Here is an 18,398-nt window from a genome sequence, read left to right as displayed (position 1 = left end):
TAACTCACATCTGATTTGCAGGTCTATTAGTTCAGCTATTTGTTAAAAACGTCATACCAGAGCAACCGCTACTTCACACAATCGCTATGCAGTCTGTGTACCACAGTATCAATACTTTCTCAAAGAGGCACATGTGGATTTGCCTAAGACATATTAAAGGCTGATTCTTTGTGCAACTGAATTGCTGCTTGTTATCAACCATGATGGGTCATGGATTTGCAAGAACAATGCGAGTGACAAATCAAGTAAAATGGGAGTTGGACAGGGGTAACTGAGGCTGGCAAGCACCTTTTACCTATGCTATACCTGATGGGAAATGAAACTGATACAACGGAGAAATGGCAAATTAAAACCCCAAAGAATCAAATTTCTCACCATCACATGTACAGGTAGCTGGTAGAACAAACCTATGCATATCTGCTCAGAAGTAAGTCCTGTTTAGTTCAACGGGACTTACTCCCAGGTAAATGTGCATAGGAGCGCAGCCTACGCTTACTCCCAGCCTTGGCATTTGTGTAAGGCCTAGAATTTATTTCAACTAATAGTGTTATTATTAGAGGTGCTGGAAAGCTGTATTTGTAAAGAGATACTAGGCTTAAGCCAGGAACACTGAACGCTGGGGCTCTTTACAAACTTGACTATTGGAAGAGTTTAGAAGTGTCACTTCAGGCCAGTTGCCAGAAACCTCTAGCAGACGTTCCTATAGATCATAATGGATCAAAACAACAAGGAATTATGGCGTAGAAATAATTGAGCTGCAGCAGCTTCACTACGACTGTCTTCCTGAGTTTGTTTTGAAAAAGTGCAACGAAAAGGCTGCACCAAGACAGAAGATGCAAGGCAAATTCTGTGGTTCTGGGCTAATTTCAGACCAGGAGTGGTGGGAGTTCATTTAAGTATATGCTTTGACTTGGGTGAGGGAAGCCTTTAGTGCTCACAACAGTAAGGTTGCATCCTGGGATTATATAAAAAGAGGAGCATCTAAAAGAACAAATAGCATACCAAACAAACAAAAGAAAATGAGGACCAAAGGACCTGCTCCAATGCTCACTGTACTCAGTCTAATCTCCCCATGAATCCATTTGGATTGGTGCTTTATTTTGTAAGTATCAGAATGAGATAAATATTTCAAGAAAATAAAAAAGCTAGAATAACCCATGTGACATAGATTCTGAACATGAGGAGTTGTTGTTGTATGCACTACTGAAAATGAGATACGAGAATCCAAGCCCTGTGTCTGAACTGGTCATAAACAGAGATGAGAAAAATGTTGAACAGTGTTTCAAGCCTTCCAAACAAAAGAGGATTATGATTATGCATTTCATTGAGCCCAATTCAGCATGTCTTTCTACTTCACAACATCACATGTGGAAATGTTCAAGTTGTGATAATGTCTTTGAGAAGTAAAACACATTAGACCAGCAGATGATAAAACTGGACCAGTTTGGAACCTTTGAGTCATTAAGGACCCGGAAGTAGTATAAATGTAGGTTTTAGAAAAGTCCAATCAGGCTGGACTGCATTTTACATAGGATCAGGCAATTTATTTCCCCTTAAGTCCTTTTGCTCAGGTTGCTTTGTTTCTCATTGGGTTTTCTTTGCCTGTTGGTCAAAATAATCATGCCTTTGCAATCTGGTAGTTGCATGTAAAAATCAAGACGTTGGGGCAAACGTATGTCTGGTTCCAAGGTGGAGTTAATGACTCAATATAAAACACTGTCATGCATAAATAGGCTTTAAAGGTACCTTGTGCACATCACAATCCTTGCCAACAGTCACTTCTAAGTGACAGGGGTTCTGAGTGTCCATATTCAATATGGGGATTTGTTTGACGGAGTGACCCTGCATTTTCATCTGCATAGTCTATATATGGAAAACTAAATCCACAACTGTTAGAATGTTTCTGAAACCAGCAGAATATAAGATGCAGATTTTCCCCCCTTTAAACATTTATAAATATATATATAAGTTTTACCTCTTGGCCCATTTCCATACTGCAAAGTTTTGTTGACTGAGCTTTGGCATCAACCATAACATTAAACATGGTGCATATTGACTGAGGGACTCTGAAATCTGTTGACCGGCTTGTTTTTTGCAGCTTTACTTCAAACGCAATCCTGGTTCTGTAAAAAGTAATAAAAAATAAAATAAAAGGAACATTTTAAAAGTTAAGATACTGAAGCTGCTAATTTGACTGAGCAATACAATACTCCGAAGTCTTCATTTTCCTGTGTGTTCTGGGAGACCAGTGGGAAGGGGAGCTGGTCACAGCAGGAGAAGGAGACCCTACAGCCTGCCTCACTCAGCCTCTTGACCCCTCTCACTTCTGAGTCTGCATTGCTGTCTGCCACAGCCTCTTCCTGCTCACTAAATCCTGTTGCCTCTTCTGCTCCTAACACCTCCTCCTCCCAGTCTACTCCTTCTCTCTCTAACCACCCATTGTCGTCCCACCACCAGCCCTCTGATTCTGAGCCTTCTTCATCTGGGGGTTCCTTAAGGGTTCCTTGGCTTGTACCTCCCACCACTTCTCTGCATCCAGCCAGTCCATGACAACTGATTTCTACTACGGACATGGAACAGATAAGCGAAGCTCATCAGTTTCTGCTCCTGTTTCCATTTTCAGCTGAATTCTCCAATATTCCTAGCCCAACACGTTTTGGAATGTAAAAGAAAAATGTTCATGAATGGCAACTCACACTTTTTAGCTTATTTCTTTAGTGATTTGCCAAAGCTACAAAAGTTTATCTTTGCAGGTTGCAAACTAATTTATAACTGAAGTATACCAGGAACCAAACAGAAAACTCACAGCAGTATAGGAAATCATATGGGTGTTCATTACTCAGCACTGATTATACAAACCTGTTAATTGATTAACTCCACCAAAATACTGAATTGTTGCATTTTCATTTTGTCATAATGTGACTCGTTTGCCTGAACTCTTCTGAATTGTCACATAAACTGCTATAAGTTGATTCTTTGACAAGTAAATATACAACACCTCTTCAGGTTCTATTGCAAAACAGGAGCCCCAGGTTTATTTCTTCTCTTCTCATTATGCGATTTACCCAACCTATTCCAACAACAGCCAATGATGTGGATTTGGGTGGGGAAAACCATCTTCTTCTTCATCAGCATCATTACTACTATTACAACATTTCTATCCTATCTTTCTTCCAAGGAGTTCAAGGTTCTCACCACTCTCCATTTCATCCTCACAGGAAAAACAGTGACTGGCCCAAGGTCACAAACACAGAGTGAGATTCATGTCTGAGAAGGCATTTAGACCTCGACCTGCCATCTCTTAGACCAGCACTCTAACCACTACATCCCACTGGCTCACCATAGCATAGCATGATGACATGTCATATGATCAGTTGAACCAGCTAATTTTGGGGGGGTGGGGGCAAGAAAGAGGGAGAGAATGAAGAATGCCACCAACATTTTTTGGCAGCAGCCCCAAGTATGTAGTTCTGCCCTGAACGACTACTCTTGTTTGATTTGAGAAGGCTGCTTGCCATTACTGAACTTCTCATTGAGGAACCCCTGCTAAGGCTTACTTAAAACTCTCACAGAAGCTGCTCATCAAGTACTTAATTTTTTGGGAAGTCATTTCCAGCATGCATTGCCCCAATTGCAGAAGCAGAATTGCACAATTGCGCAGAAGCAATTGGATGTGATTTCAAAACTTAGATGCACGCTATGTGGACACTAGTTGCTTCCACCAGTGCTTCCACTGAGAGCCAGTGTGGTGCAGTGGTTAAGAGCAGTGGACTCGTAATCTGGTGAACCGGGTTCGCGTCTCCGCTTCTCCACGTGCAGCTGCTGGGTGACCTTGGGCCAGTCACACTTCTTTGAAGACTCTCAGCCCCACTCATCTCACAGAGTGTTTGTTGTGGGGGAGGAAGGGAAAGGAGAATGTTAGCCGCTTTGAGACTCCTTTGGGTAGTGATAAAGCGGGATATCAAATTCAAACTCTTCTTCCATCAGTGGTGAAGCATGGGAGGGGGTACAGAGGTGGCTGCCCTGGGCACAAAATCGTTAGGGGCACAAAATTTCAACACCCGGTGTTGCCTCAATACAGCTGCGCAGTTTCGTCGCTGGGCTCTGTTGAATACAGCTTCTCCATGTGCACCAGGAAGTGACTTCTCCAGACAACGATCTCCTGGGTGATGCGGATGCCGTTAGGAAGCTGAATGCTCATGCACACTCCCTATCGTTTCCCCTCCCTCCCACCACCTCCGCGTGGCCCCAGACGCTGGCAACCCGTGCTACGCCACTGGTTTCCACTTACCTCTTCACACAGGACTCAATCATATCACTAGCCATAAGCTTTAAGCGCTGTTCTAGGTGTTTCCCAAACTCTTCCTCAGGCCAGTGTAAATCCCTGATGAAGGTCTGTAAGGCATCCAATTTCCAAAACAGATCTTCTGACGTTCCTGATCCATTGCTGACAGGAGAAAAGGAAAAATAAGAATGACAGGAGAGGTTACAGCCTGCTCTCTGGCTCTGGAAACCTAATGTGGAGATCGTTCTTGCACACGTAACGGGGGCGTAACAGTGATTGGAGACACAGAACAATGCCAGGGAGAATCTCCATCATCAGGGTTTTACACTATACATTTTCTTCTTCTTCTAATCTACCTAGCTGTTACAAGTCTTTCCAGATCAGACAGAAGAGGGTAACGAACGTTTATCTGGAAACAGTGCATATGGCATAAAAACAAAAAAACAGCCTGTTTCAATAATCACATTAGGGTATGTAGTTATTGAACTGAAGGCTATACAACGTGAAGGCAAATCTCTGGTTGATAATAACCGCAGTACACAAACGTATGTGGTTATTCTCCGGTTTCATGCACTTCCCGCATTGCAAGCTTCATTCTCTTCGTTCTCCTTCCCCCATCCCCAAGGGTTTCAGGAGAAAACAAGAACAGTGCTAACAAGTGGTGAGCGAGGACACACTTTTTGAACAGCTGGAAACAAATCAGGGTAAGGCAATTGAATAATTCACAATGAGACATCCTTTTACATATCTCAGAAAACTTTGGCTTTGTTGATTTCTCTACCTCTTTTTCGTTTGGGACTCCCCCCTCCCCAAATTTCCTTTCTCTTTTTCAGAAAGAGAAATAAATATATCTGACCAGACTTCTGTAAGTTTCCTTTTGCTTTTTGCAATGCCTTTACAATTCTGTGCAGGTTCAATAAAGCGCAGGTTCTCTTACCCAGATCTTCCATACAGATGGGACCAGCCAGTCCAGCTGATTTAGACTTCTCTTTAGCTACAATTATGCCTAATGCCTCTACTTACAGGATAAGATACGAGCTTCAGATTGTGCTTCATGCTGAGAAATTTATGCACCTCTCTCCTTCTCTCTCTCATCCCTCTCTCCACATTGATTATGACCAAGGGAACTTGAAGAAGCGCACCCGACTCCTCGCATACCACTAATGCTAACACAATAATTTGTATTTACACACCATGCATTACCAGGTCATGCTGATATCGTCTATAGAAACAAATAAGGATGGGTGTTTCCATTGTGACAGATGCCAGCTGCATTGAGTTAATGCTACAGAAGGGAAGATATAGCTAAATGCACACATGGCTACTGCAGGGTGAAGACTATATTCCCAACATGCCGGGGTGGGGGGCACAGTCCTTTGAATCCTGCACTAACAAAGGTATTTATTCCCCAAAGAATGCATCGACTCAGTTGTAATAAATAGACATATCTATGTAATGGCGTGAAAACACTGAAACATGTCCTTAATGGGTAGAAGGGAGATGGGCCCAATGAAAAGATAAGAGAATCAGGCTTTTTCTTGAATGGTTGGTTAAGCAAAGAAGTAGCACACATCATAACAGTGGCATAATTGGCTAAGCATCATTTCAGTTCTTCTGATTTAAACATACATTGAGAATAATTACCTTCTCTTTATTATTATTTTTTAAATCCAGTCTAATCCTGCCTTTGGAATAGAGCGTATTTATGTTTGAAGCAATCAGATATCCAGGAATGGGGGGAAAAACCTGGTATTTAGTATTACAACATGGCGATACCCATCTGCTTCCAGAATTTGCAAATAAAAAAATAATCTCTGGGTTGATTTTGTATCTCCCATTTGAAGAGTTCACTGGATTTTGAAAAGCGGAGAGCAATATCACACATTTGGCTTAAAGCTGACAAGTTCAGTAGCTCATTTTTCCCCATCATACTGCTTTTAAGATGAATTTGTGCTCAAGTTTTATTCTTTAAATAAAATCATACGCGAAACTTAAGATGACTGCTTTGTCTTTGACTGCCATCCTAAATGCATGCCCTCATCAGAAAGTGACATTCAAGTCATTCAATGAGACTTACTCATGAGTAAGCATGTCCAGGATTGAGGCCTTGATTCTTATCTTTTCGAAAACAAAACAAAACAATATCACAGAGCATGCACAGAGAGAAAGTAAAACTGTCAGTTAACTATTTACACATACTGCCTAGTCTAGCCTTTAATAAACCAGCTTAGCATGAATATGAGTTGCATTTCATGGAATTATCAGTTCTGGTACTTTAAAAAAACCTCTATATATACAATTTAATAGATGAATACAGCATTTTCTTGTACAGTGATTCATTTGACTTGCTTTTCAAAATCATAACGTTTTGGTGGAAATGGCCTTTAGATTAAAATTTGAATACCGTTTCCTGTCCCCAAATGATTGTTCAAAAAGGCAGTACGATAAGCTTCGTCGTGCTTGGATTGGGCCTGGTAGGGTGGAAGGCAGGGAGCCCAACAGTAGGTGGCGCCATAGCCAACAACAGGCATAGCCAACTAGATCCAGTTTTTTCTGAACCCTCCACCCTGCTGAGTTCTACAATGGGAACACTGAGACAGAGGAGGAGGAAGAGGACAGCCAGCGACCCCTCTCTGGATGGGTTGTAAGAAGGCAGGCAGATCGGGAGGTTGGCTGAGGGTAGGCTGAAGCACAGAAGCGACACTTGTGGGTGGGAAGTTGACATCTGTGCTTACACTCACACTTCTGGCAGGGCTATGCTTACTTTGGTCGCTCCAAATGCGTCCCACTGACTTCCATGGGGCAATTTGGAGTGAGACTGAAACCATTCATATACATTTGCCTCTCTGGATGTACTAGCCAGGTCCCAACTTCAATCCCCACTGTCATCTCCAAGTAGGGCTGGGAGAAACTCCTTCTTGAAACCCTAGGGATCCACTGCCATTCGGTGTAGACCAATGTTTCCCAAACGTGGGTCTCTAGCTGTTTTTGGACTACAACTCCCATTATCCCTAGCTAGCAAGACTAGTGGTCAGAGATGATGGGAATCGTAGTCCAATAACAGCTGGAGGCCCAAGTTTGGGAAACACTGGTGTAGACAATATTGAGCCAGTTGGACCAATGGTCCAATTCATTATAAGGCAGCTTCCTATGTTCCTATGTAGCTGCAGCTTTCGTGTTCACAGAAGAAGAGGAGCGTAAATCCTGCCTGGGTTTTCTCTTCTGACATTCCACTACTCATGCAAGGAGACCTATGTGAGCAGCTACTTGCAAGGGTTAGCTGTCTGCAGGAATGGAAGACCTCAGCTCATGATGGTCACAGACTGCCATGGTTTCCCCACTTCCCTTTGTAATGTGGTTATAGGACTGGTGTGCCAGGCCATGGTCCTAGATAACTTGAGGAAAGCTATCTAAGCAACAGCAGCTTTGGGATGCAGATCTTCCAGCGGTATTTAGGGTTGGGCCCAAGCAACTTTGCCATCTAGGACCAGGCAGCCTCCTTCACTACTGCATTTTGCAGCATCGGAAACCGCCCCATGCTTCAGACACCACAGAGAAGCCACCTGAAGTTTCACAAGGCTTTGCCAAAGTGTCCAGGGCAGCAGGTGGCAAAGGGGCATTGCTGTTCTGATTTGCTAGCAGCAAGAAAGTGCTCATTTTGCTGCCCCTCCCAACCTGCCGCCTGAGGCAGGTGATTCAGTATGCTAGGGCCAACTCTGAAAGCACTTATTCCAACAGTGTAAATGTTGTTTTCTTTCTTTTTAACAATCATTTAGGAAAGCAGGAACAATCAGGTGAAGCATATGGGCTTTTAGATCCCAATAAAGATGATGGCAAAATTAGCTGAGCACAGGATAGTTTCTTTTTTAATAGCACACATCATTGACACTTATCTCACGGTTCGCAAGCAACACAATAGTATTTTTTTTTGGTGCGCCGATCCAAATCTTATCAACAGGTATGTTGACAAGTGTCAAGTGTGGAAGGAAAAAAATGCATTCGATACAGACATCCGTGCTAAATTTTAACAGAACGCGCGCCAAATTTAGTCCTTCTCTAGAAAGAGACGTCAATCTCGCTTGTTCTCTTAAAGAGGCTCTAGCAAAGAGAAATAAACAATCCATATCCATGCCAAGGAAACTTTTGATTTAAATGAGATCTATTGAACTGAATACACACTCAGCATCATATATAGCAGCCATCCATGACGGTGCAGAAAAGGCAGGCATTTGGGGGATGCCTAGCGGGATGTTAACTGGTAGATTTGGAACTTTGGGGAGATTCACATTTGGTAGGTTCACATTGGGCAGATTACTTGTTAAACTCCTGTGGAAGAAACAGACAGAAAAAGAAAAAAATACCATCACGGTGACAATGCAGATGCAGCAGAAGCACAGTGGCACTAATAAACAAATCTGCAAAGTTCACAGCGAGACGACAGTCAAAAGACCCAAACCAAAAACATTTCAGAGAGAAGCATGAATATGGAAGGCTTGGGGGTTTGTTTGTTTTTAAAGCAGTCTGCAATTGAAAATAACAATGACAAACAACAAGTTGCTGAAAAGAAAAGAGAGCCGGGACGAAAACGAAAGAAGAGACGTTTATAAAGTAGCAAATTAAAACATCAATACAGAAGGACGTAACCTACATAGATCCTGAGGACTTTTCAAAGCACAGAGACTGGTTCCTATTTACAGTGAGGGAACGCACTTCAGGGATCCAAATGTACAATAGGGAGGACATAATGACATAGTTACCCTAAGGCCGCAGTCCCATATACACTTTACTAGGGAGTAAGCCCCATTGGACACAGCGGGACTTACTTCTGAGTAAATATGCATAGGGATTGCACTATAAGTTTCAAGATTAATATTATTTTAAATGATGGTTTGTTTGTCTTTTAAAAATAGGGATAGCCAATGAATATAGAATCTGAACTTCCTTTCTCCATATAAATACATTTTTTCTTACGGACTCAGGGAACAGTATTCAAACTCTCAACAACTGAAACAAACACTTCCTACAATTTGAGTAGGTTTGCCATATGTCCAGGATTTTCCGGACATATCCAGAATACTGGGAAAATCTGGATGCATGGCAGCCCATGTCGGCAGTGCAGTTTTTGCAAATTTTCCATAAAAAATAGCTCAAAAACGATCTTGCCAAAAAGCTCAAGAACTTTCGGCAGTACTAAAAATAGCTCAACAACCTTAAATTTGGGCATACAGAAATAAATCCCTGATCCTATGTTTCTATGTGGCCATAAGAACTTGATGAGAGCTCCTATACTTAAAGCAGGATTTCCCATTTATTTCAGTTGAGTGGGAATGCACACACAAAGCTGTCTTTCCCATACAAGTGAACAGAGAATCCTTACATGCATGTGTTATCTTTGGCAGTCACAGTAAGTTACTTATTGTTCATTGATAGTGATTATCACCAAATTCTGCTCAAAACAGAATTGGGTGGTGCATGTGTGGTTCTGTCCACAGCGGAACTGAACTATAGGGGATTTGTAAGCCTCCTTAGGGGATTTGTAAGCAGGTGCAGAGATCTCCTGGCCTGTGGCACAGAGGGTAGGGGAAGCTTGTGGAGCCACCAGAACCCAGGGAGACTTGGAAATGTTCTGACTGATCTGGCTTCAGGAATCCAAGGCTGATTTTCCAGCAGCTGATGTGGAAAAGGAAATGAGAGAAATACATTGGGCACCAGCTTGGTTGCAGAAGTTGCCAGAAATAGGAGTACAAGACACCATCCAACCATCTTAGAGACTCCACTCTGGATTTGCGTAGGGTTTTCTGATTGAACTGGCTTCAGGAATCCAAGGCTGATTTTCCAGTAGCGTGAGAAATTCCAGCAGACTTCTAGACTGGAGAAAAACTATTCATCCCAATCCTGTGTGCATTTACTCTGGAGTAAGTCCCTCTGAATTCAACAGAGTTTACTTTCAAGTAAGGGGGTCTAGGATTACATCCATGAAGTCTAGTTTTATGAATATAAACAAGAGCTAAGGTCTGCTGATTTCACAGGACTTACTCCCAATAAATGTGCCAAGGATTGTATCCTTATGCTGAAGTTCTATGTATGTCTACTCAGCTATAAGTTGTAATGTATTCTATGAAATTTACTCCCAAATTAAATATGTGCAGGGCTGTGGATCTTTAATTTTTCTTTTCTTTTCTGGGGATTGTTATGCAATCTATACTCACATTTTCGTTCCTAATTCTAGTGACAAAACGAATGCCTGAAGGAATGAGCTTGTACGATTGAGGATTTGCTACCCTATAGACTTGAAATATGAGTTCAAAACCTACTTCAGCCCCAGACACTGCAGATCAGGATTAGCAATAGTAACATACATATATGATTAATAATAGTAATAGTAGTAGTAGCAGTAGTAGTAGTAGTAGTAGTAGTAGTAGTAGTAATAATAATAATAATAATAATAATAATAATAGAGAAGCACTTTTTAGTGCTCTGGGACACAATGAGATTTGGGTACATTTTTTCAGCGTGATGTGCATTCAGCTAATCAGTTCTGCTAGTGTAAGCCAGCACAAGGATTCCCGCTAGTGAAAGGGAGCTTCCCCTTCTGCGCCTCACCTAGTCCAAATCTGCTCAGGAGGGGCAGGAGAACTGCCAGGACCGTATGCAGTGGGGAGGAGAGGGAGATAATTCCATGGGGCAATCATAAATGTTTGCACTGATGGAACAAGCTCCTTAGTCCTGCACTGACTTCCACCCATTATTCTCAGATATTCCCCATGACTTAAATATGGAATCGGCTAACCTCTAGAGCAAAATTAGAAGCCCCTGCTGTGAACGGGAAGAGCTGTCCTATAGGGGAACAGACTCCCACAAGAGGTGATGGACTTTCCTTCCTTACAGGTTTTTAAGCAGAGGTTGGATGGCCATCTGCCATGGATGCTTTGGCTGAGATTGCAGCCAAAGGAATTGCAGGAAATTGGACCAGATGACCTGCGGGGTTCCTTCCAACTCTACAATTCTATGATCACATGATCCCATTCCCAATTAATAATGTTAATTGACAACAAGGTGGTAGGTTTTCTGGGGCTACTGGAGGAAAAAACCAAACAAGAACACTCTGATGAGCAAGTGCAACCTCTCAGCCTAATACCTGGCTCCCAAAGGGGTGGTAAAAACCATGTCTGACCAGCAGCATTTGACTGCAGGAAGTGGCTCACATAACTGAATACTCCTCCATGCCAGGAAATCCCCTGTATAAAACAAACCAGGAAGAAAGCTAGGCTGAAACCCTACTTTATGATAACTACTTGGAGAGGGGGGCATTTTTTGTATAGAGAAGCATTCGGTCATGTACTCATCTGAAGTGGTGCAGTGGAGCCTAGATAAAAGTTTATCACTACAATGAGAGCTATGATTCCAGCAGGCCTGGTACCTGAAATGTGATTTGACTGACTCTCTCTATTGAATACATTATCATGTAATAAAATACATATTCCATAAAAATACACACGGGAGGGTTAGTGACTGTAGACGCTTCATCTGATGAAACAGATGTGACCAGAATAATGACCTCACGAATGAAAACATCTTGCAGTTTTGGTACCTAGAAATTCACTCTCTGAGGATTTTTATGATGCTCTCAACAGGAAACAAACATTTTAGACATAAACAATGCTCACTGAGGACAGCTGGTTATAGCAGACATATTCCAGAGATGACAGTAAGAAAGATATACTCTCATATCATTCATTTTTTTATATATAAAAAGCAAAATGATTTAACTACCATCTGCCCAGCTTCAAGAGAAATGAAACGCTTCTTCATACAATTATATACCACCCACAACAGAGCAAGATTAATTCAGAAATTCCTTGCAGTTTCATTATGAAAGCAAATCCCAGCAACCAGATTAAAGTCATAGAAAGAACTGTACACTTGAGAAATTTACTGGTATGCGAGGGTGGTCAACATTTTGCATATCAATTTCTTTTATTTTTGATTGGCATCATCTCATTGTCCCATGCCAAAATGTGACTGACACCACGGGGAGCCAATGCTGTGCCCTCCTGAAGTTGTTGGGCTATAACTCCCATCAACCACAGCTAGAGGCCAAATGTCAGAGATCATGAGAATTGTAGCCTAACAGCCAGCAAAGGCTGGCACAGTGGGATGGTGCTACACCATTGTTCTCCCAACAGTGGCAACGCCGCCACTCACCATGACCGGTCTGGGCAGGGTGGCAGCAACATTGAGGCGGCAGTGTGCACCAGCAAAGCTCTGACCTTGTCACTGTCCTGCTCTGCTTCTAACCTTGGTAAGCCACAATGATGCCACTCTCAGGAAGGCAGTAGTGTGGCATCATCACTCTGTGCTGGCTGTTCCTACACCTGGAGTGCAGCACATTGGCTACAGCCGTATTATACAGCCCACATTTTAGTATAATCTCAAGCAGGATGTCACAGGGAAAGTGCATCTAAGGCTAAGGGTTCAAAGAAGTGGTATGCATGTGCAAAGGACAGGCCTATGTGAAAACGTTATGTGGAAACCTAAAAACAAAACTCTGGTTGTGTGTCTATGATTCTGCTCTGTGCACACCTATTCTTTGTTTGGATCCCAGCCGATGTATTTGATTACAGACACCGACACAAAACTGGTTCTGAATTAGATTTTTGTGCAGTGAACCTCTGTGTGTTTGGCTGTTTTTCCAAGCCACTTTTGCCCAGGTATGTATTTGTGTTGCCTTTACTCCATGTAAATAGGATGTAATGTTTTCAAACCATTCCAGATGATGAATGTTGAGTCACCACCAAGTGAAAAATCCCTTCTGCTTCAACTATAATAGAGTAGCAAGGTTTGGCATTTGGGTGGCGGGCTGGGGGGAAGGATGAGATCCAGCCATACTCTGAGTAGACCTACTGAAATTGATTAGTAGTATGACTAAGTTGGATATCACCTTAGGTCACCAACAAGACACCCATGGGTACAATGGAAATCTTGAGGCCTTCCTCTGGCACCCAGAGGGGGAAAGAAGAGATCTGTTCTTACATACGGCTAGATCTAGACTTTGTCATAATTAGAGTAGTCCATTGAAACCAATGGGACCTATGATACTCATGCCTGACTTAAGTCCCATTGACTGTAATGAGGTCTACTCTTAAGTAAGGATCCAATCCACTGTGTTTTAATTAATGGAACTGTTGCCTCCAATCTGGTGGTTTTATTTTTCTAGTTAAGGCTGCAATCCAGAAGGTAATTATGGACTCTTCAGTGGGACCTGCTTATTTCATAATTATATGCTGATTTTCAATTCGTTTGCAACCTAAAATATTGCATAACCCTTTAACACAGGCAAATGAATGCCTCTTAATCCAAATTGGAAATGAGTTCTCAGAATGGCTGAGAATCTGTTACAAATTCCAAGATTGATAGGCATATTCACTTGGACATCAAATGTTAAGAAATTAATTGAAGGCATGTAAATTCATGAAGAAAAGCAACTTAAGCTTGTCAATCACATATAAATACATTTTTTTAAAAAAGATGCTTATTATAATATTTAAAAGGCACTGGATATTCAGTGTTTAATAAAATGTGCATTACTGTAGTTTTACAGTGATAAGCAATATTAGTCATACTTACTGATTTAAATGGGTATACTCTGAGTATGAGTAATGTTGGGTATCACCCAAAAGGTTTACTATTAATAAAATATTTTCTTCCCTCGCAGTCAAGTATTAATGCAATGTTGTTATATGGTGCTGTGTCCACACATACCTTTTTATTCCATTTCTTTTAAAAGCCATATTACAACTCAGTTTCTTTTTCACAGTAAACTAAAATACTGCAGTATATGTAAGAATTTCTGAGCTTCTCTATTTGGACTTTTTTTTTTGGCAGGGGCAACTGATCTTATTTACACATCTAATTATCTGATTTGAAGTTTCAGCCAAGTTATCGGAGTTGCACCTAACAGTAATAGCACCTGGGTGTTATTAGAGCCACAGAACGGCACGCGTGAAAAATGACATTGCTTCTAAATATCACTGCACACATTTCTCTCTTATAAAAGTATCCCTTGTGCTGCAGTCAAATTGGATAAGCTGATGCAGATTGTCTAATACCCATGGGGCAGATATGGGTCCTGTGCTTGCTTGTGCGTAGCCAACAGCAAGGTTGGCTACTGCTAGGGGAGGGCAAGGCAACCAGAACGACCACTGACTTCCATGAGGGAGCAAGGTAAGGACTGCTTACCGTCAGCTGTGTGGTCGGTATTCCTGCAAGCATATAATGAGGTTTCCTTCTGGCAGGTTCTATTGGTCACTCGCCACAATTCCCAGGCCCATTCCGATGCCTCCAGCAGCCTAGGCTTCGGGGTCTACTTCAAGGGTTGTTGGTGCTCCCAGCCATGGCCTGCTCATTGGAGGGAGAAAGGATCACATGCGACCTTACCTTCCTAGAATTCTTCCCCATCCTGGTGGCTGTACATATCTGGGTTGAGGAATGCCGGAACTTCAGGGTCTGACAATCAAGTGGTGGTGAGGGTTCTGGCCAAGCTGTCCTTCTGGCAGGACCTGAGGTTGTTATGGGCATTTGTGCTCCAGCTGGCTAACATCTCCTTTTCAGCCAGTTTTGTTCCAGCAATAGCACAGTGGACATTCTCTCTCAATTTCAGGAGGATCGCTTTTGAGCTCTGGCACCTGGGGCTCAGTTGGATTCAGGGCTCTTTCCTGAGAACCTGTGGGCACTTGGAGGCACTGCGTGATGCAGGGAGTATTACAGTCCATCGCGCCTTCCACATTCCAAGCGTACTCCAGGGCATCGTCTTCCTTTGAAGCCTTTAGGTCTCATGCTGGGGTGGGCCCAGACTCCCCTCAGGCAACGAGAGGTGGATTTCCTGCCATACCTTGTGTCCCTTAAGAACCAGGGGTTAGCCACCACGACCATGTCCTTGCATGTAGCTACAACCACCATCTTTAGTAAATTCCTCTGGTTCCCCACCCCCTGCAATTACTTCCAATTCCGAAGGCTGTTGGAAGGCTGGCGCAGGCACCACCTTACAGCCCCAGATGTGGGGAGACCAATTACGTATGGTCTCCTCAGAGATACCGTATTTTTCCACGTATAAGACTAAGGTTTTCCCTCTAAAAAATAATGTTAAAAATTAGGGGGTGTCTTATACATGGGACCATCTCCTATCTCCCCCCATTTTCTTAAATCTGAGTCCCCCCAAATAGGGGGCGTCTTATACATGGGGGCGTCTTATAGACGGGAAAATACGGTATATGGAAAGTTCTGGGCACCATCTGCTGGACGAAATATGAGAAAGACTTTTCTGGTGAGTACTGATGCTCTCTTTCTCAGGGCCTACAGCCTATCCCCCCCCCTTCCCGGTTTGAACTTCTTTGTTTTATAAAAAATATTTATTTATTTCTGTGGTAGTCATTACTCTTAACAATGACATCAAATTGCATCAAAGTACGGTATTAATGAAAAGAATGCATTTTTCTTAAATGATTTCCTGTAAAGGACACACAAGCCCTATTCAGGCATTATGTACACAGGCAAGTTGCCCGGTGTGTAGGTGTGAGCGAAGGGGTTCCAGCAAGAACAAGTATGTTAGCTTTACCTGCTCTGTGCCCCAAAACACACAGGAAGCACGCATAGATACAGGAGGCTCTCTGCTGCAGAAAGTCACCTTCCAACTCAAGGCAGCTGATGAAAATGGATGTGGATAGGGGTGGAGCTAACATGCTTGTCCTATTGCCCTTTCTCGTGTGGTAGCTGACCTGTGTACCGAGACCTTGCTCCAGATGAGCCAGGTTCTGTTGACCAAATTCCTCAGTGCATTGATATCTGGGTGGTTGCTGAATACCATGGAGCTCACCGAGCAATGAGTCCAGAGGTGCTGTTGCTTTGATCCCTTACCTCATGTGACTGTCTGCATTTAATCTCCAGATTTATCTTGCATATTCAGTGTTTTGGAAAATTGTGTTAGGGTTGCTGCCTTGCTTCGATTAATTTCCCCTGCATGGTTTTGTCCACAGTTACCAAGCTGTGCAAACCTTTCAAAAAGCAAGAGGACTCGTCTTGATAAGGTTTGCAGCTTTTGCAGAATGAGTGAAATAATAGCAATAATAAAATAAAACAAAGAGAGGCATATTTATACAGCATTTGTAGGGACTCTTTGTTGCTTTCAACGCTTATCTCTATGTATGGCTCGAGTCAATTTCAAAGGTGCTCTGCAGCATTTTGCAATGGATTTTTTTTCCTTATAGAGCCATCTGGTTAGGTTAAATAAAGTGCCATATATTTCAACCTTGATTTGCAGGCAGGCATGTCAAAAGGTCTATTCTAAAGACTCTGTGTTGTGATAGAACTTCTTGGCCTGCGAGAGGTAATGAGATTCCATCCACACAATTTGACCTAATGATTCAAAGCAAGATAGCAGAAGGCTCCGTGAGACATATGCATCTCTTGCTTTCTCTTCCAGATAAAGTTGAAAGCTTTTCTCCAATTCTCTCGAATGGGAAGCGAATATTTGCCGATAATAATTTACACTGAATGGAGGTCACATTGTTAGCTTTGTTATTAACTAAGGCTGAAAACCCTATATATGCTAAAGCAGTGGCTTCCAACCATTCGCTTATGGTGATTGCACCAGGGATGAGGAATCTGTGGCCTTTCAAAAGTTCTTGGACTACCATACCTACTGGCCTTGCTGTCTGGGACTAATGGGAGCTGGAGTCCAATGACATCTGGACTTCCCCAGGTCCCTCATCCCAGCATTCAGTCTATGGCTGGACTCCAAGAGCAGGGGAGGCAGCCTCTCTGTACAAAGTACCACTGTAATTAGCAAGTCTTTGTCTCAGTGGTAGGTGGGAAGAACTCTGAATGAAATAAAGCTCCTCCTACACAACATGGACAAGCTGATAATTCACACTATGATATGGCAAGCTGAGTCCTGAAAGGAGAAAAGGCAGTCCATCCTGCTCCTTCCTATGTCAGAAGAGTAAATGGCTGCTGAGTAGATCCTCCTGAAAGTCAGGATGACTTCTTAATGATGTTTAGAACAGGATGTTGTTGTTGTTGGCATCTGTCTGTCTTGAGAGACAATGGAGTGCGCCTCCAGGAGTGAAGTCAGACCGCTGGAGAATGACAGAGCCTGCTATGACTGCAGAGGCCCGTATTGCCTCCTGTGTTGTTTTTGCTGCATTAGCAGCACCAAAGTGATCTGTCCAGGGCACAAGCCTGGGCAGTGTGTATGGAGGTCCAGGGGTGCCCAGAGGACAAGACCCTCTTATTGGCATCGCCAGTGTGGTCTAAAGGAAAGCAGAGCAATGCATTTGGCACCAGCTTGGCTGCAGGAGTTGCCGGAAACAGGAGTATAAGATGCCATCCAACAATATTTGAGACTCCACTCCGGATTTGTGTAGGGTTTACTCCTTAGCCTTTTCTTCTCAAAGATGTAATGGAATAGGACGACTGCTTGCAAAAGTAAAGCAGTCTGGAATCTCCTGCAGTAGAACAACTCTACTGGCTTGCAGAACTCAGCCAGAGTAAATAGCCTGGGAATCACTAGGGCCAGCCGAAGATGGCTTAGGCGACTGCATGTAAGATCTGTGAGGTGTGCTCCAGAATTGCTTGCAATGTTGCCAAGTTTGTTAGGGCACAACTAGAGTGCCCAGTCTGGTGGCAGTGCTCTGTGGCCAGTCCAAAGATCTTCACTCCTTGGTGTCCTTTGGTGTCTCCCGTTTTAATTGCCATGTTGTTTTACTGCAATTGCTTTATTTCATATTTCAGTTATGGGCTGGGGGAGGCTGCTGTCTGAAGTCCAGGAGAACCATGGCCGGTGTCTGAGCTAGATGGACTAGTGGTCCAAATCAGTATAAGGCAGCTTCTATGTTCCTCTTCCACTTGTTGGCACCATTCTCCCCACCAAGCAGCACCACCTGTTTCTGATTTGGACCACTCTCTTTTCACCAGCATATTCAAAATTCAACAAAGTCTTCATGAATTTACATTTTCGTTTGCAAATCAAAAATGGCACCTACCCTTAAATACAAATCCAGTGTAAGAATTTAGTGAAGTTGACAAAAGATTGGTATAAATAGACGAGTGTAATCTC

The 18,398-nt window shown here is 42.8% G+C and overlaps 1 protein-coding gene across 9 annotated transcripts in view; it reads right to left on the bottom strand.

Moving 5' to 3' along the window:
• The window catches only part of CADPS (calcium dependent secretion activator), a 352,734-nt gene that overhangs the window by 68,074 nt on the left and 266,262 nt on the right, over positions 1-18,398 (bottom strand). For 6 of the 9 annotated variants that reach the window (XM_082209239.1, XM_082209246.1, XM_082209238.1 and 3 more), the window contains 3 exons: positions 8,465-8,611; positions 4,292-4,447; positions 1,976-2,123 (listed from right to left, as the gene is read on the bottom strand). In XM_082209239.1, the coding sequence (XP_082065365.1) occupies positions 1,976-2,123; positions 4,292-4,447; positions 8,465-8,611 (451 nt within the window). The remainder of the gene's footprint in view (positions 1-1,975; positions 2,124-4,291; positions 4,448-8,464; positions 8,612-18,398) is intronic. The other 3 variants (XM_082209243.1, XM_082209244.1, XM_082209245.1) reach the window with 1 other exon arrangement.

Source organism: Podarcis vaucheri, assembly GCF_965113315.1.
Source record: "Podarcis vaucheri genome assembly, chromosome: 2".
Classification (NCBI taxonomy): domain Eukaryota; kingdom Metazoa; phylum Chordata; class Lepidosauria; order Squamata; family Lacertidae; genus Podarcis; species Podarcis vaucheri.
The sequence above is the reverse complement of the archived record's forward strand: the minus strand, read 5'-3'. Positions and strand labels throughout refer to the sequence as shown.